Source organism: Macrosteles quadrilineatus, unplaced genomic scaffold, assembly GCF_028750875.1.
Source record: "Macrosteles quadrilineatus isolate MER2022 unplaced genomic scaffold, UCM_ALF_1.0 Scaffold_3__2_contigs__length_128488019, whole genome shotgun sequence".
NCBI lineage: Eukaryota > Metazoa > Arthropoda > Insecta > Hemiptera > Cicadellidae > Macrosteles > Macrosteles quadrilineatus.
Genome location: NW_026542596.1, coordinates 26,181,153 through 26,201,387, shown reverse-complemented (window position 1 = coordinate 26,201,387; position 20,235 = coordinate 26,181,153). Strand labels below are relative to the sequence as shown.

The window sequence follows — 20,235 nt, the reverse complement described above, 5'->3', positions numbered from 1 at the left end:
ATATTTCTTGCGTAAACTACGAGCTGAAAGAATGTCTTTAAAGTTTTATTAAATTATACTTAAAAGTTTACTTGACGACTTAATTCCAAACGAATCCTTAGAAAATATCTACTTTAAGTTTGTTGACGATGTAGTGAATAATACAAATAAAAATAAACAATAAATAGACATGAAAAAGTTAATATTTAATGTGCATAATATGTTATTAGAACAAATTTATTGGAAAATAGTTTTAGAGCATTACTTTAGCCACCGCAAATATTGTTTGTTTCATAATAGAAAAATTTATGGTCTGAAGCAGACTCGTATTAATTCAATACACGTATTGGTAATTTGTATAAATCGTGGGAATTGTAAGTTAAGGACAACACGTTTGGTTAGGAATATTTTTAAAACCAACATAAACATCTCAATACATGGTCTATGAGTAAAGTAGGTCTGAACATATAACTCTAGATACTTGTAAGAAATTCTATTTTGGGCTGTATACATTTCCTATTGTATTGTGAAGTTTTTGTGGTTTTGTTTTTGCCATAAACACTGAAGGTTTGATAGAAGGATGATATATTTGATGTTAAAGTTAGGTTCAATATGTTCGGCTAAACTTATTCTATCCTATATTCCATCATTCTGGTCAAAGCTTTATTAAAGTTTTATCCTTATGCAATCCATATAACATTAAAATTCGTTCTTGATTGGTGAAATTTGACCTAAGGGCCGAAGTTCTAAGCTAACCAATGGTTCTATAGCATTTCCCTTAATTTTTCAGAAAAATGTAATAAAAATAGTAGGTTTTAATTTAATTGTCTGAATATTCATTAACTTAACAACAGAATTAATTCAGTTGTGAGTGTCACTTGTTATAAAGTTTTAAAACTGCTTGTAGGCATGTAAGGTTATTGATCCATAAATCAAGGAACCTAATCAAAAGTTGGTAGAGCAGATTGACCGATCTAGTCCAAGGGGACTCCTTAACCGAACAAACTTCGTTATTAAGAGCTTTAGATTCTGGTTGGTTATAAGCTCTGCTTCCGAATCAGGAAGAGTGCTTCGACAAACTCCTTAAGAATTTATACATCCGCATTCAGCCAATATAGAATAGTAAACATTGAACATACCACAAGTTAACCACACCAAGGATAAATAAGGACTCAATAAACTAGCAAAAACACAATGAATATAAATTAAGATTTAATGTAACCTTACTTTAGTTATTTAAATGATTATCGTGGAAAGTTTTCATCAAGATTGATTAGTAAAATAATCAAAGTTGTTACGACGTTTCGGAATTTGGGACCTGATTTCGTCTTTAGAGGAGAAAGTATTTTATAACCTAACGAGATTTATACACAATCCCAACCAAAGCTTAGTTTCTAAATCCCAAAATGTCGTAAAAACTTCGTTTTGTTGACTAATAGTAATTGAATGGAAAAGTACTATACGCAATTATCGTTTAAATGACATAATCTCAGCATCACCGAATAGGACAAACAAAGGACCCTTAACTCAGCACCAATAACGGGTGATATCAAACAAAGGCATATCATTTCATTCAGACGTTCATAGGTTTTTATGCAAAACACATACCTGAAAACAGCTCCGTTGTCGCGTACAGACACTCGTTCAGGTTTATATGTCTAATGATAGCGAGACATATTGTCATAGTCGTGGTGGGGCTTGCTTATGACATGTATATTTGCTCTGTTGTTTGTGCGGAGATATTTTGCATAGTAAAAAATAAAGAATCTTCTTTCATCGTGTTAATGTTTGAGGTTCTTATTAATAGGACATGTGCTGTTTTTGAGGATAGTAGCAATTTTAATATTTTTAAAATATTGTTACAGAGTTTCCTCTTCTTCCTTACAATGAAGGCTTGGTAGAGTATAAAATTATGATTATCATGTATCTAGAATAACATGATACGTAAACGCTACGAGTGACATACATACTATCACGAATAGGTTACATTTATCGTAATTGGCCAAATTAACGTTTTAATAAACGACAATTAAAAAAAAACTGATCTATTGATCGTGCTTTAATTTGTATACTTTTAGTCTATCGAAGTCTTCATAATTTACTTTGTAGAATAATACTATGTACTTCATAATTTCTATACAGAGGCAATGTTACTAGGAATATAACCATTTCTGACATTAAAAATCTTTTAAACGTTGCTGAAATCAGGCCAAAGAGCTCAATCGTCAATTGGTCAACAAAATAAAAATTAATTGTCATCCAACATAAAAATTAATGTTAGATTAAACATTTGAAGCAGTTTAAAGGAGGAAGGACCCTTAGCGAAATAGAGGTTAACTGCTTATACAATGTTCTATAACTGAGCCCTGTAACACTTATAACGCTTAGAAATTGGGATTTTATAGCCAACTATGATAAGGGAGCGATATAATATATTAAAGTGCAATTACCAATTTTTTATACAACCTTGTAATACAAGTTGGATTTATTCTAAAATCATTTCTGCTGTTTATAGTTAAGATCGTAATGTGGTTTGCCATCATCTTACAGTTGGGACTAATATTTTTAAAGGATTGTTTTCCTTATTAGATATTTCTAAAGGATGGCCTATTAAACTTGATTTTATTACTAAATTAGGAAACAAGCTGGCCTAGTAGTAGGGCCCTTTGGTATTTGAGTTTTGGGTTTGAATCCTGCCAAAAGCAGATTATGTTAGCTGTGTTAAAATGCAACCCTCTGGCTTGAAGTGATGTGTTAAGGGGTTTTGGACTTGAGCCTAGCGTCCCAGGCCAAAGCAGCCCAATGAACCCTAACTTTGACATACATATACACACACTCAATCATATCAATGGTAGGACCACACAAATTTACTATTCATAGAACTGAATCTTAAGTTAGACCTTAATCATATCCCTGATAGAACATAATATTACAGATAATATTATAAAAAGTATTGTTTCATTTAAATAACAATGCTGTAATGTCTCATACCTTAACTAAAACTGTTATTATGTCTAATATTTTCTGTAACTCTTTTCACACATTTTCTTGACAGTTAACTGGCTTAGAGTTGGTAACATTGACAGTTTATTTAGTTAGTTAGTTTTACCTCAATATTAATCTCCAAACTATTGCACACACATGAACTTGACAAACGGAACCACTAAAGCCCCAACTAAGTACACACTGCAATCTATGTCTAAGTAAATTCTTGAATTTTCTCAAATTTGATCATAATAATTATCATTTTTCTCGTCTAGATACTTTTAGACCTCAATTTAAGGACTGTTTCCAGATATTTTATACCTAACCCTAATGTTAATACCACTTTTAATAAATGTTACAAGACTTACTCATAAATGACAAATAACCTTGAATAGTGAGTAGACATATCATCTATAATTACCAGCTCTCTCCATTTTTTACTCGAAGCGATATTTGGGTGAACCGCTCTCGAAATGTGCTACTGTACAATTATATTTGTACTTTTTTTAGCTTTTGAAATTTTCATAATATATTTTACACAAAAAGTACAGGAAAAGTCAGTACAAAATCAGTCAAACCCCAGTAATGGACAGCAGCACAATCTGTCGGTAGCAGCTAGAACTTGTAAGTTTTTATACTCACTACAACCGTAACATGGAAATGGGATTTCTACTGTCTACAATACAATTTTAATATCAGCTGTGTGTTTAGACGTTTAGAGGTAACTGCTCAGCAGTTATGCTACTATAGAAAGGCCGGAGGTGGCTTACCCGCGCGGTGAGCAGTTTTGGCGGCAAGGACAGACACAGTACCAACCCACGCAAGCGATGTCGCGATACGCTGCTCCTTGTTGCATTGTTCACTGTTTTCTTGTTGTTTTATCGCACAATATTAATGGTCCACGAACTCGTGGTCAATGGCTTATGTGGTCTGGGGACCTTACTGCCTGTTACGCACTTGACAATCCAGCTTACCAGAGTGGTGTGGTCAATGGCTTATGTTGTCTGGGGACCTTACTGCCTGTTACGCACTGTACAATCCAGCTTACCAGAGTGGTGTGGTCAATGGCTTATGTGGTCTGGGGACCATACTGCCTGTTACGCACTGTACAATCCAGCTTACCAGAGTGGTGTGGTCAATGGCTTATGTTGTCTGGGGACCTTACTGCCTGTTACGCACTTAAAAATCCAGCTTACCAGAGTGGTGTGGTCAATAGCTTATGTGGTCTGGGGACCATACTGCCTGTTACGCACTTAACAATCCAGCTTACCAGAGTGGTGTGGTCAATGGCTTATGTTGTCTGGGGACCATACTGCCTGTTACGCACTGTACAATCCAGCTTACCAGAGTGGTGTGGTCAATGGCTTATGTGGTCTGGGGACCATACTGCCTGTTACGCACTGTACAATCCAGCTTACCAGAGTGGTGTGGTCAATGGCTTATGTTGTCTGGGGACCTTACTGCCTGTTACGCACTGTACAATCCAGCTTACCAGAGTGGTGTGGTCAATGGCTTATGTGGTCTGGGGACCATACTGCCTGTTACGCACTTGACAATCCAGCTTACCAGAGTGGTGGTCAATGGCTTATGTGGTCTGGGGACCTTACTGCCTGTTACGCACTGTACAATCCAGCTTACCAGAGTGGTGTGGTCAATGGCTTATGTTGTCTGGGGACCTTACTGCCTGTTACGCACTGTACAATCCAGCTTACCAGAGTGGTGTGGTCAATGGCTTATGTGGTCTGGGGACCATACTGCCTGTTACGCACTTGACAATCCAGCTTACCAGAGTGGTGGTCAATGGCTTATGTGGTCTGGGGACCATACTGCCTGTTACGCACTGTACAATCCAGATTACCAGAGTGGTGTGGTCAATGGCTTATGTGGTCTGGGGACCATACTGCCTGTTACGCACTTGACAATAAGTTCGCGCCACTCATCCTACACTCATCCTTCACTCATATTTGGGTTAAAATACGCACATAGTGCCGTCCCCATCTTAAATAATTGATAATTGATAATCCAGATTACCAGAGTGGTGGTTACTACTTATTCAAACAAATGGTCTAGGTGTCACTACATGGACGGATTATACATCCTTCATAACTATTGGTTATGTGGGGAATAAAATGTCTGTCAACTTCATCAACCTTGGCGTTTCTGTACTTTCAACCTGCAAAGTGGAACAAGAGACTTACGGGTTGGCTGTAAAACTTAAAGGAGTCTAATACCTAGAGTATAACATATATGTAGCTTTAATCAGTTTTGTTAATGGTAAAATATATCTTGGGTAAAAATGCTGTAATAATGATAAATTATGACGCGTGTATAAAATTCAATTTAGTTCAACCCACTACTTGTACCCAAAATATCTTCAAATAATTCGAGTAGCGAGGAAGTTAATTTTGAAAACCTTAAAAGCTTAGTTAATTTTTCTGGTAACTATACCACAAACATATTTATCGCATAATGACCCTTTGAGGGTTATTTTAAATAACTTCTTGATCAGCATTGTACGTGTTATTAAATTTACGGAAAGTAAATAAAAGAAACGTCTTATAACACTTAAAACATATATTTACGCTTATACTGTTACTCACAAGACGGTAAATATACAAAAAAGGTGGTAAGTGGTGATCGATTTCGATTGGACACTCCAATCATCATCAGACCCAATAGGCGAATGACAAGAATCTTGAATGGCGTCCCTACTTATACCCTATTGGCTACCGGAAGCACCGGCCAATACATTTTTATAAGTACAACTGGAATCAAAATGTATTTGTTCATTAATCAACTTAGTTCTATCTTTACATTTTTCCTTATAAAATTTTGCAGGCACAAATGTGTCTTCACAAATAATGCTGAAGCTGGTAACTTTGTTACGCTACGAATTATGGGATTCGCACCAACTAGTTCATGACATCATATACTAAATTAAATCTTAGTTTTGCAGAACCTAGATTTATTTTAGGGTTAGGGTTTTAGGGTTAGGGTTATTTTAAACCAAGACATCTTAAATACTCAGATAAACCCTGTCTTATTATAAATACTAGCAGAGTAACCGTCCTTCGTATGGGTTGGCGTTTATTACTCGTAAACCTTATAACTTTTCAATGTTATTGAATATCATAGAACCAACATGTTTGGTTAAATCAGCTAACAAAATTATTTAATTCTTTTTAAATGCTAAACCCCATCAGGTTAACATGGGAAACTGAATATGCCTATATGTTAATCGGGAATGTAAGCTACCTCCATGATAAATTTCAGCCCAATCCGACCAGTAGTTAATGGTGATTAAACTTCAAACAAACACACAAACTGTCACACTTATAATATTAGTAATGATACGATTATTATTTATGTGTGTAGTGGATAAACACAACTATTATTCTAAAATACAACTCTGTGTATCGAGATACAAGTAGAGCAGTGAAGACAGACTTATGTGTTTCTCGCTGTAATATCCGTTGGTTGAAAGGCAACTTGGATTTGAATCGTGCCGTAACTGACTCATGTTTAACGTGTATTTTCAATCGGAGTTTCATGGAATTAATATACTTATATACTTGTCTTTGGAGGTTTGCTTTCTTTTCAATGGATTGTAAATTTCTTTATGGGCGTTTTACTTTTATTTTAGATTAGAAATTAGTTTTTATATATTGTAGCTAACGACAATCTCTAGCCTAAAGATATGATAGAGATAAACTTGGTAAGCTTAATATGGCAATTACATTTTATTTACAATTAATTGTGGTTTAGGTTAAAGTTTTAGGTAAGTTTGTAGACCAAGAGAAATATATAGGCCCATACATCTATATTACTGTTTTAATGTTATGTGTATACTGTAAAAACATTTAAACGATTACTAATACCCTGTTATTTTTCCAGGTAAGACATTATATTATCATTTCATTGAGACGTAAGTAAAACCTATTTACATAAAGTATATTTAACAAAACATTTTGAGCGTACTCAAAAACACGAAATAACAAACAATTTCATTAAGAAGAAATAGGTTTTAATAAAAAATTGGTGGAATCTTTTAACAATATAGGCTTTTAAACCTATGGAAAGTATGACACGTAGAAAGTATGAAGCAAAGCTAAGAAGATGCCGATACAGTACGAGAATTAACGATACAGAAAATTGGTGTCCTCGCGAATCGAACCCACGGCGTCGTTTCTTCGATATCACAGATCTTGGCGCTCCTTACTGAGCTACCAAGGTATGCAGTAGATTTAATAACAAACAACGAATCGCATTACAAATTCCTGCAGTAAAAAGGTGACCAATTACTAAACAGAACATTTTTATAAGTATTTAGACTCTATACATGTACAAAATAAAAAAGTCCTACTGGTAGAACATAAAACATGAAACCAGCAGAAAATTCAAAGTAGAAACGAGTCCCATATCCTTTCAACGTTTAATTTGCTTTTAAAGGGTAAACATATTTTAAACTAAACTATAAGAATATTATTAGTAGTACAAATAAAACACAAATTCTTTTAACCCAATTGATTAACACAAAACAAGTTTAAAAACACAATGCTTGACATTTTTAGGATTATGCTCTGTCAGATTTATATGGGTGTAAATGTGATAAGGACAAGAAGATATAGTAGGAGAGTAAATGAAGCAGAATACCAGGGCTGAATACGACTCGATATCTTCCAGACGACTGGTCAGGCACAGAAACCTCGTCTTGGGCCAATTTCCGATTCAAGTCAATGTTTTGTGAAAGGACTACTCCGTAATCTTCACTTGAAGTGTGAACAACAACGGGTTAACTTTGATTCATTTTCGAACGCTTTGAGTTCCTCACTGTCTTGTACTCTGAGATTTATTTACTTTCAAACTTTTAAATTATGTAAGTATTTTAAACCAGCAATTGATTTTAACATTGTGGAAATAGTGTGAAAAGGTTCAGTTATGTCTCTTATGATTGGTGAATTTTCTAATATTTCATAATATTCCAAATTTTGGGAAATTATTGCAATTACTATAGTACGAGTTAAAAGATCGAATTAAGAACTAACTTATTTGTAAGATACACGAATAAACCCTTAAACTTCAGGTTTTTCAAAACAATTAAAAAATACAGTTTAAGATCATTGCTTCAATAAAAATCTACGAGAATACTCAAACTTACAAAGTCAATGGTAAAAATATAGTACGGAAAGTAAATAAAATATATGGCTAATAGCACTTAAAACATATATTTACGCTTATACTGTTAACTTAAAAGACGGTAAATAAATATACATATAATATTGTAAGTCAGTGGTGATTGATTTCGATTGGACACTCCAATCATCATCAGACGTAAAAGGTGAATGACTAGTTGAATGATCAAGAAATTATTTAAAATATAGTATAAATTAAAACATAATAACAAATCAAGGATCACAAAATATTAACAACTTCTGGTTCTAAAAAACCTTCAAAATGTGCATAAAACGGGTCAAATTAGCTAGAAGTCCATCAAAAAATCATAAACTAAATTTAGAACTAACATTTCGTAAATTTGTATCTATTGGTACATCGAATACCACTACACTCTTACTGTAGTAGCAATACATATTAGCTTCTTTGAATCAGTCAGTGTATTTGTATTAAAGAATAAATCCCCAAGTCCCCAAGACCATTATACAGTGCAAGAAGTGTATTATTTAAGGTGTTTTCAACAGGTTGGGCCCATTTATCTACAACGCCTCATAAATGTGAAATATTATTGCGAGTCGTAAGTAATTCGCCCAACCCCACAACCCGCAGGCTCAAATCTGTCTTCACAAATAATGCTGAAGCTGGTAACTTTGTTACCCTACGAATTATGGGATTCGCACCAACTAGTTCATTACATCATAATATTAAATTAAATCTTAGTTTTGCAGAAGGGATTTTTGAAACGGAAATAATTTAATTATAAAGCAATAGTTTCAATATCAGCTGAAATTGTTCAGTGGGTGAAGAAATGAACATCAATTGACATTCCCGTGGTTTGTTGGACCATGGGCAAAAGAATGAAATAATTATTTTTGCCTATGATAGGACGTATTAATGGCTGGTGGCATTTACTATACACAGAATAGGCTTCCGAAGTAATGTAAGGATTTGATGCCAAGAAAATAGAAGTTCAGGATCATGTCACCAGAGAGTACTAGTGTATTGGATTAAATATGAATTAAAATCAATTCAATATCATAGCAAACAACTGATAGACTTATTACTTGATACAGAATACAGAATATTGCCATTAGTTGGTAGAACATCTCAACAGATTGCACCACGTTTATTGGCTGAAAATTCTCACATAAAAATTCTTACATTAGGTGGAAAGTCTATCCTGGATATAGTCGGTGGTTAGTTATAAACTGAATTAGTTTCGTTCAGGTATGAATTAAACAAGTTTAACAGATCTTTTAACCCTTACACATTGCCAAAATGATTAATGATGATTCCAACAAAATCTAACAAAGTAAACAACGTTTAAAAAAAAACATAAAAATTCAATTTAATTTTTTACCATATTTACAATATGCAACATTGGCATATTAAATAAAAATTCCCTACTATCTTGAACAGCAATTTATCCCAATTGTTACTCCTGGCTATTTCTGAACTTACAAATAACCCGACCTTGTTGTAACCAGCCTAGAAAAGGCAACTGTAACTGTAGATTGGGATAGTGCAAGTAACGTACACAAATGGCAGCTACAAACACAACTTCTATCCAGGAGCAAGAAGTTATTGGTAACGACAATGACAAAACAGAACATTGAGTAACTAACTAATCCAATCTAGCCTCTATGGCAGGCCAATACATTGGTGGCGAGTCACTACATGTGTCTAATACAAAATTAACCAAGCAGACTGTTCTCCATTATAAACAATTCCGATATAGCATAAATAAAATTCGAGCATTATCATTTAACGGTTTTAAGGATTTTCTAAAAAAAACTTCTGATTTCTGGTTGGGGACGTAATGTGGGGAGGTAAACGTTTTCTTTTCAAGTAAATGATACGAGTAGATAAATAAATTGTTATACATTTACTGCTGGGTTTAGCTCTTTTTTACCCTTAACTATTTCGATGTGTTTAAATGACGTTTCATTCATTATGAATATGATTTATTCATAGATTACATGCATTTTGACGTCGTTAATCCACAATGAATAAATTTTTCGTGGTATTATTGATCCATTTTAAAATTGAATAAGACAGTCAAAATCGTTCAATACACATGGGGATGGTACATTCAGATGTGTAAAGATATGGTTATTTGACGAAATCTATATTTATAAAAGAGGAAGTTTGTATGTTTGGACGTTATGATCTCGGACACCGTTGGACCGATTGCCACGAAACTTGGTATAAACGTGTAGAATATCATGAAATAGGTTTATACACTATCAATTTCGTGATTCGTCCAATCGGCTCCGCCCCAGTGGCTCTGGAGTTTCCCCATGTTAAACTAATGTTTCTATATTTAAATGGAATTAACGAATCTTAACAGCTGTTTCAACTGAACAATTTGATTCTGTGATGTTCAATAGCATTAACAAGTTAATAGGTTTATCAACAGGGTGCAGCACTATTTTTTTCATTTATGACAACAGCTAATTTGTACCAAGCGGAAACAAAAAGCTGTGATACATGGAATGGATGTATATTTTACAGTTATGTTTAAGTAGCCAGTTAATACTAATAGTAAATTAATAAAAGTCTATCTTCATATAATAACTGTTCTATTCAAGCTGCTTGCCATTATTTTCAAGGAACCAAAATAATTGTCTCTTCCGCATCTTGACTCCGTTGCAAGGCACGGGTATAGCGGCTAGTTATTATATAAAAATGGACTAATCTATCCCCAACCCTAATTAAGAGTTGTCGTATCAATCCTGTAAATAAGTGAATGAGTTGTACACGGTGCAATATACTTATGATGTACAAATATTCACTCATATGTGATGTTTATTCTCCCTGTGAAATGTATATTAACAGTTCACAGCAGCATTCAATATACAGTTAGTTAAGCAATAGCTCAGACGATCAGCAACACCTGCTTCCCACCGTGCAGTTAAAACGACAAAGTTAACGACAGACAAGATCAAGCCGGTGTCGTTGCTTTATAGACATTTTACGACATTTGGGTGTACTGTAATGTCAACTTGTGATCGAGATTGTGGAGTTGTCCATCTAACGACTTAAGATCTAGAGATATCAGAGAAGTAAAAGTAGGACTTATCGAGATCGTGACCAGCGACTGCTAAACAGCTACTAAGTCTTGTTTCATCATGTAAATTGTCTTATTGAAGGAGATTTTTAATAGTCTGAATTTTTAATAGTTATTGAACATTAAAGTGATGTTAAACCCCAAATAAATGTGTGATGTGATTCAAACTTTCGTCTCTTTCCAGGAAATGACAAACAAATTACACCGAAATAAATACACAAACATCAACATTAATTTAATATTTTCATCCTCAACGGTTAGTTGAAACCAATACTTTTATGGCAATTTTATATAAATGACGCTGTGTCATAAGGAGATTAGATAGGAACTACATGTTTAATTGCCCAACAGAAATATAAACTCATATGAATGAACAAACACTGCACACACAGAACAACATTTAAACTATTGGATCTGTGATTAAGGTGTTTGTTCAAACAAATAATTATGCTAAATCTCCGTAAATAGCTTAATATTTAGCAGAAGACTTTTTAGTCCAGTGAATAGAGGTATGTTAACTTACAAACGGTCCGGTAAGTCTAAATTTTTTATATGTTGTCTAGGATGGTAAGTAGGTGTTAAAACCGCAAAATGCACAATTCTACCCCCTCCGCGCCCGCCGCCATATTGAAAAATCGAAAAAATCGGTACTTTTTAGAGATTTTCGCCTATATCTCCGTTTTGGTGCATTTTAGCGAAAAATGTGTAATTGCAATGTTGTAGACAATTAAATTTCCTATAATTTAAGTATAACAATTTGGTTCTAAGACTTATGGATACGAAAATATTTAAATTATTTTACAATAAAACGTAATTTCTTTTTGTTATTTTGCCAAATCTCTTTCTTTAGATCGCTGCAATTCAGTAATGAAATATTCTAGGATAACAAGTATCCCAATCACATGTATAGAGTATTTAATTACCTACAAAATGCTTCTATTCTTTAGGCCAACGGCCCAGACAGCACAGAGTTATCTATAGAATATCTTTTAAACATTTAACTTGGATATTTAAGATATCTATAGATGATTAATATCCAGATATTTATATTTGTTAGATATTGTGAAGAAGTTTAAATGCCACAAATTTCTACTTTCAACAGATATTAGATTTACCATATCTTAAGAACTTCTAAAACTGATTATTATACGGATATCTGCTGAAAGATCACAAAATATCTTACCAATATTATAAATGTGAAAGTTTGTGTGTATGTTTGTTTGTTTGTTTGTTTGTTTGAAGTTCAATCACGCATTAACTACTGGATGGATTGGGCCGAAATTTGGCATGATGATAGCTCACATTCCCAATTAACATATAGGCATATTCTTATCCCAAAAATCCTTTCGGGCTCCGCCCCAGTGGCTCTGTAGTTCCCCATGTTAACCTTATGAGTATTCATATTTAAAGGGAATTAAAGAATTTAGTCAGCTGTTTCAACTAAAAAGTGGTTCCATGGTATGAAAAGCATTAAAAAGTTATAAGATTTACCAACAGGGTGCAGCACTATTATTTTTTTGCATTTATGAAAACCAAAAAACTGTGATACGCAATGAGAACTGTCAAAGTAGGATTGTTTACAGTTATGTTTATGTTTTTAATTTCCAAAAAATTAGTGATGATTTGCGAATTTGATAATTTATTTATCTCTATATTTTAGGTGAATTACTAGAACAATATGGCTATGGTAGGTAGATGTGTAACACTATAGTATAATGTTAATAGCCCCTATTGCAAACACCAAGCTTGAGTATAACTGCAATAAGCATTTTATACTTATGTGCCAACCCCGTACGAAGGACGGGTACTCTGCTAGTATATAATAAATACATAAAAACACAAAATAATAAAGATTAAGTCTGAAAAGCACATTTATCAATTGAATATTTTCATTAAATAGTACATAAAAACATTTTTTTAAAGAAAAAAACTAGACAAAATTGTTTATACCCGGACAGGTTTTGAACCTGATACCTTCATCTTATGAACCTCTTACCTTACCTCTGAGCTACCTGTGATAGTTAATATTACTAGTTTTCAAGCGGTTAAAGAGGAGCCAACAGCTGCAATGGTCGCAATACTTAAATATTTTTGATACTATGATTCTGTTTAGGCATCAAGTTGTTAAATTAATTGTTTTTCTGGGAGTTGGAGAGAATACTAATATCTGAATATAGATTAATTAATTACCATTAGTAATGTTATTATAATGGTAATATGATTAATTAATATTTACCCTTAAATTGATCAACCCATATAATTTCCTCAAATAAGTTGAAGAATTTTATTAAAAAGAAAATATTTGCATTATTATTATTATAAGCAGGTGTATTATTATTATAAAAAGGTTTTTAATCATACATTCAAAGTCAATTGTATAATGTTTTTACGGAATGGCTTAACAGTTTTTTTTGTTTCTCACAACTTTGGGTCGTGCGAGACTTGTGTTATTATATATTACGTGCCGTAATGCACATTTCTTTCCTTCTGTCTGACTGAAATAGTTTGACTTTAATGAAACACTCCCTTTGGAAAAGTGTAGTCATTCTCGTAAACATCGCTAGTGCAATTTTTTATCCACTTTGGGCTGATTAAAATGATTTGATTTTTTTAACGCGTAGCACGGATTAGAATAACGGAGACAATATAATGTAATTAAACTACCAAAATAACCACATAAAAACTACAATTAATTAAGTTTTGGTTTCATTAGTGTTTGTTGATTTGTTGGATGTTTGTAATATTAATTGATATTGACTGTAATATTAAGGGTGTTCGATCAAAAATAAAAAATTTTTTTTTTATTTTTTTTTTTAAAGTATAATTGTTAGGGTCATTATAAGGGTAAGAACAAATGTCACCTGAAATTTTTAAGTGGCCTAATAAGAGAGTTATGGGGCTTTGAAGTGCTAACTCCGTTTGCTTTCCAGCTCAAAAACGGTTTCGACTATATTCACCAAACTAGTCTTAAAAATTCCAAAAAATATCTCTTTACAAGCTAAAACATTTTATTTCCCATATCGTTTATAAATAAAAAAGTACCTTTTTTTGAAAATTCGATAACTGGTTTATTTTTAAATGAATCGAGACAAGACACATATCAGAACAAAGCCAATGATGTACAGAATGTATAAAAAAATACTCCAATGGAAAATTCTTAAGCGTTTTGAAACTGGAAAGAAAACAGAAATAACGTAAAACCAGCGTGGCGTGCGATGTGAGTGTGTACAGTGCTCATACGCGCACTCACGGCGCGCGGGCGCACGCCCCTCCCTCCTCAACCCCCGCACCGGCCGCGCCTACCCTGGTTCCCGCGCGCTACCTACTCTCAGCTACCTGCTGCCAACCTGTCACCGGTCACGTGTGTTGTATTTTGTAGTTATATTTTGTGATTGTGTTATAGCATTGACTAAGGAAATAAAATTTTGTTTCTCTTGTTTGTGGTTATTGTTAGTATTGTTAAGGTGCGATGGGAACCAAAAAACCGCATAGTAAATACAAACCACGTAAACGCAGTAAACGCTCGAAAGTGCTTAGAAGAATCCATGAACGGAAACGCGAGGGCGAGGATGTAAACACTACTAACAATAGTTCAAATCTCTCCGAAGAAACTAGCGAGGAAATTTTTGATCGTCTTGTGGCATCCAGGTAAGTTGTATTTGAATTAAATCATATTTAATTGTTGTTTTTTTACGTATTTGGAAAATTTACATTTTTAATATCTTCCCCGTATATGTAGTGTATGGAGAAAGTATTGTTTTCGTCAAAGTTTTCAGTGTATTTCTATTTGGGTCCCCCTGAACCCAAAAAAAGTGGTACAGTATTCGAAGTGATGTCTGATGTGTGTCTTTATGTGTACAGAGCCACAGACCACACATGTAGTCCGGTTATGATGAAAATTGCTATGTATGCTCATGGTATTTCCAGACATGTTTTTTATATTTTTTATTGTGATTTTAATGATTTTTTTTCCATAAAATAATGGGAAATCAGATTTTCTCGAAATTTACCCGAAAAATGTTTTTTTAATTAAGTACGTAATAGTCCTTTACATTCTGAACAAAATGGTACAAATCCCATTACCGTAAAAAGTACAGTTTAACAGTTATTGTGACTTTTGTGATTTTTTACTATAAAATGTCATATTTACTCTCACCGCTTACCCATGATAAAGGTTGTTTACAACCTTATGGGAGAAAGTATGTGTCGGAATGCTGATATCGTGTATTATTGTCACGCTAACCACTAAACCACCGAGGCCGATGGCTGCAATTCGTATTGTTACGGTAATGGTGTTCCCTCAGCTAATGAGAAGCCCACAGCTGTCATCGTGAGCTCATCTATACCTCCCCTGAATAAATACCTAACAGGGTCCGGTTTTAATTTTATATGTTAAAGTTCTCGTTTCTTTGTTACACATAGTACAGTTTGGTACGGTGAACTATAGGCATAGTTGTATAGGTATGGTAATATGTATATATGGTTATTTAAAAACTGAGCTAATACAAAGTCTTTCCCATATTGTCGTAGAGACAACCTCAAGGTCGAAACAAACAATAAATAACGTATGAGTATAAGAATAAATTTAGCTAATTTATGTATTAATTTTTTAGGTCGGTTCAAAACGCTCCAATCACACCATTGAATTGCCAAACAACCTCTGTCGATGAAGACATGGATATAGACACATCTAGTCGTAGCGGGGATGACGGCAGTACATGTGATGATTTAGCAGAACTTTTAGTTGAGCGCGTGCCATTTGAGCAGCTTGAAGAGGCGAACGTTGTCTCAGGCAGAAGGCTAGTGGACATCAACCATATTTTGTTTCAACTCGAAATAGTGGCCAATCATGGAAAACATTGCACAATGGGTAGATATAGACTGGATCGTGAGATTGTTAATGGCCTTTTTTCAAAGTTTGTTTACCATTGTGATAACTGTGATAAAGAATTTACAGTTACCAGTGAACCTGATACCAATAAAAATGAGGCAAACGATGCTCTTGTTTGGGGATCTCTATCGGTAGGCATAGGCCACTCTCAAGCAACCGAATTATTGAGTATATTAGATGTACCTGCAATGTCGGCGAAGAAATTTAGGGCTCATGAAAATAAAATTGGAAAGGTGAGTAAAAGTCTTTAAAAAGTAATGAAACTTTAATATTACATATCTTTGTTTTATTGCTTATTGTGGAAAATGTTTACTTTCTATACAATAACTTAATTGATTAAATTAAGAGCCGTTTGGTTACAGTAATTAGAGCTAATAGAAATGTGTTAGGCTAATATGTACAGGCTACTTAAATGTATTTATATTTCTCTATGCTTATAAATGAATAATATTACCTTCAATAACCTTCATGCTAGCCGTTTTAATATATCCGGGTTTTATCCATTATATTAAAGTAATTTTTATTTGTCTATGTGCAACAGTTCTGTTTCATTGCTTCAATATATGGATACACATAATACCATGCCTTGTCCTTGATACCATGTCAGGTGTTATACCACGTCTAACTAGCTACTGTTCTTGACTGTTCAATGTTTTCTTTTATATTTTGTAGGTTTGGGAAGAGGAAATGATCAAAAAAATGAAAGAAAACGCTGAGCAGGAAAAGCAAATCGCTATAGAAAAGGGAAACTATTTAAATGGTGTACCGTTCATTACTGTGATTGGTGATGGCGGTTGGGCCAAACGGTCATATGGACACGGGATGAACTCTTCATCAGGCGTGGTATGTTAACACTGCAAAACAAAAATAAACAATTTCCTATCTCTATCACCTATAAGTTTGTCATAAACTTTCAAACCCATTTTGGGCCACTTTAACGGTCGGTAACCATTCAAACTAAAAATAAATTGGATAAAGGCCAAAAACCAGTGAACGTATAAACGTTATATTAACAGTGATATTTTAATCTGTTGTCAAACCTCTACTGTAATTTGAAATTTACCACAGAGATGAACGTTACTTCCAGAACCAAAAACATTGGTGATTTGAAGTATATACTGACTGTCATTTTCTTAAAATTGAAGCTGAAATAACAACCAAAACTAGAGTACTGCATAATTTGTAACTTTAAATTTAAAAAAATTACAATTACATTTTACAAACTTCCGTCTAGTTTATTTTCTAAGCATTTCATTTAAATTTAGAATCTACTGCTGAGGTTGTATTATACTTGTTATATTTTCATTTCAGTAGGCTACCTTGTTGTATTCTGAGTTTTGGGTTTATTGCTTTGTATAATGTTAACTAATATTTTCCTTATATTTCAGGGAATCGTTATTGGTGCCGAAACAAAGAAAATATTGTTTTTAGGTGTTAGAAACAAATTTTGTTATGTATGCACCAAAGCAAAAACTGCTAAAAAAGAAACGCCGCCTCATGAATGTTTTTTAAATTACAATGGTCCATCAACAGGCATGGAGAGCAATGTAATTGTAGAGGCATTTAGACAAAGTGAGGCTGAATATGGTTTGGTGTATAAACATTATATCGGAGACGGCGATAGCAGTGTATTTGCCAGGATACAAGAGAAGTGTAGATATGGGCGATTTGTAACGAAAGTGGAATGTGCCAATCACATGACAAGATGTCTAAGTGACGGTCTTCATAAATTATGTACAAACACGAAATTCCCTCTGGAATCGCGGAAGATTTTAACCTCGGTTCCTGAAGGGAAAACAATCACTCGGCTGGAGCGATTAGTGAAAGGGGTCAGAGCGGCAATCAAACATGCTGGCCCCACGAGAAGTTTGCAGGACATCGCCTTATTAAGGCAAGATTTGAAGAATGCTCCGAACCATGTGTTTGGAGATCATAGTGTCTGCAGACAAACATATTGTGTTAATCAGTCAGATGAAGAGGAAAACATGTTAAATAAACTAGACCCTGACTTTATTACAGAAATAAGGAAGCTGGTCGACAAACTTGAAAGAAAAGCAGAGACCTTAGTACTGAATGAAACGACCAATGCTGCGGAACGATATATGGGGTTGGTCTCTAAGTTTATCGGAGGCAAAAGGATTAATTTCACCGCGAGAGGCTCATACAAGCGCAGGTGTTTTGCCGCTGGCCTTAGCCATACTAAAGGACCCAGTTGGCATCTCAGTCCCTGGAAGAGGTTTCAAGGCCGAAGCCCGGGTGGGAATTTCAAGAGGAAGATCCTAGCTAGAGAACGCACACGTGCCAGAAGGGCATTAAGGTATGTTCAAAATATATACGTAAAATGTATCTCATGTGTTCGAGGTTCGATTATCTTCCAATACTTTCAACATGCAATATATATTTTTTCAACAATTCATTGAGCAACATCAATTTCCAATTGAATACAAATATAACCAATTCAAAAGCATTTTAAAAATAAATTATACTTTGTTAAACCAACAAAATTTTATCTAGTAAATTTTATTGCAAACAAAACCAGTATTTGTCTTGTATAGTACCCTATTTATGACAATATAACTTTGTTGTAATTAATAATAAAAAAAAACTAACGTATACGTCTAATAATTCTGTAGCTATAAATATATATTTAATCTGTTTCAGGTACTCAGTTGAGAAGCCAAAAAAAAGGAAATCATCCCAAATGAACTCCTATGATAAGAACTACGGACCGAGTGCTACGGAACCAGATGTGTCTGAAGAGGAACTAGAGATAAAAAAGAAAAGTGTTCTAGAACTGCTGGAGCTGGATGCTAGAGAAAGTGAAAAACTTGAGCAGGATACAATTGGACAACACAACAACAGCCTTTGGGAGGAAAAAAGAAAAAATAGGTTAACTGCTTCGAAATTTGGGCAAATCGTAAAACGGAAAGACCATACACCGTGCCACAACCTGGTCAAGAACCTGCTATATCCCAAAAACCTGAACAGTGCAGCAGTTGTTTTTGGAAGACTCCATGAAAAAGAAGCCATATCTAAATACGAGGAAGAGCACAATGTTGTTGTCAAAGAATGCGGCCTATTTATTGATAACGCATATCCATTTTTGGGCGCTTCGCCGGACGGATTAGTTGGCGACGAAGGACTCGTTGAGGTGAAATGTTTACCTTCAGTGAAGGCTCCTTTGGTAGAATGTGTAAAAGAAAAGAAAACCCTCTGCTTAGAAATAAACAAGGAGGAAATAATTAGTCTTAAGAAAAGGCACAATTATTTTTTTCAAATTCAGGGACAGCTAAATGTGACTGGGAGGAAGTGGTGTGATCTGATTGTGTATACGGCGATTAAACAATTGTTTATCGAAAGGATCTATATTGATAGTGAGTTATGGCGTCAAGTAATGCTTCCTAAACTGAAAAGATTTTACATGGACTGCATGTTGCCTGAAATTGCGGACAGCAGAATTGCAAGGGAAATGAGAGTTAGAGACCCTGACTACATAATCATGGCCCAGGAAAAACGAAAAAAAGTTAATTAGGCCTTCAAGTTTGTGACTTTTTTAAAGTTTTCATTATAAAAAATATCACCAATCTTAATGTTTATTTTTGGTGAAATACATTTCCCTTGTGAATTCTAAATTTACTATATTTTATTGTAAACCTTAATCAAACATTAGCAAATACAGTAGTTTATTCTGGGTTTAACTCATTGGTTATGTTTAACATCAATGAAAAAATATTTACTGCTTTCACTACTGCATTCACTTACAATGTTTAGTAACACCTTCATTCATTCTTATAGTGTTTAATTGTTATAAATGAGAGAACATCTTATTTACTTTTAAAAATGAACATAGGCCTAACTTAAAACCATAATGCATGTTCTTCAAACTAATAATATAAATAATGACCAATTGGAAAAATGTCTATACAGAGTTTACGTTGGCTGCCAATTTTAACTTTTATCTCGCTTGGCTAATGGTGCTGCATGTGCCGCGAGAGCCTTGTGTAGTTGCGAGCACTCAGGTACAAGGGACGGACTAGTGACTGGTGAGTGGTGAGTGGTGTGGTGTGGTTGTGGCGTTGGTGCGGCCGTCCCTACTCCCCCCTTCCACCCACCCATCCCACCCCCAGCTAACACACAC

The 20,235-nt window shown here is 34.2% G+C and overlaps 2 protein-coding genes across 2 annotated transcripts in view; both read left to right on the top strand.

Moving 5' to 3' along the window:
• The window catches only part of LOC128988592 (reversion-inducing cysteine-rich protein with Kazal motifs), a 113,752-nt gene that overhangs the window by 17,851 nt on the left and 75,666 nt on the right, over nt 1-20,235 (top strand). The window lies entirely within an intron of this gene.
• Nucleotides 17,299-19,665, top strand: LOC128988593 (uncharacterized). Its single transcript, XM_054410013.1, has 2 exons — nt 17,299-18,414; nt 18,759-19,665. Exons 1-2 carry the CDS (start codon nt 17,456-17,458, stop codon nt 19,627-19,629), a joined length of 1,830 nt encoding a protein of 609 aa, XP_054265988.1. The 5' UTR covers nt 17,299-17,455; the 3' UTR covers nt 19,630-19,665.

Bases quoted from the DNA above. Each gene is read 5' to 3' on its own strand.
- LOC128988593 (XM_054410013.1), top strand. From the start codon at position 17,456: ATGTTAACTAATATTTTCCTTATATTTCAGGGAATCGTTATTGGTGCC. The intron at 18,415-18,758 runs GTATGTTCAAAA...AATCTGTTTCAG, and splicing joins CGTGCCAGAAGGGCATTAAG to GTACTCAGTTGAGAAGCCAA.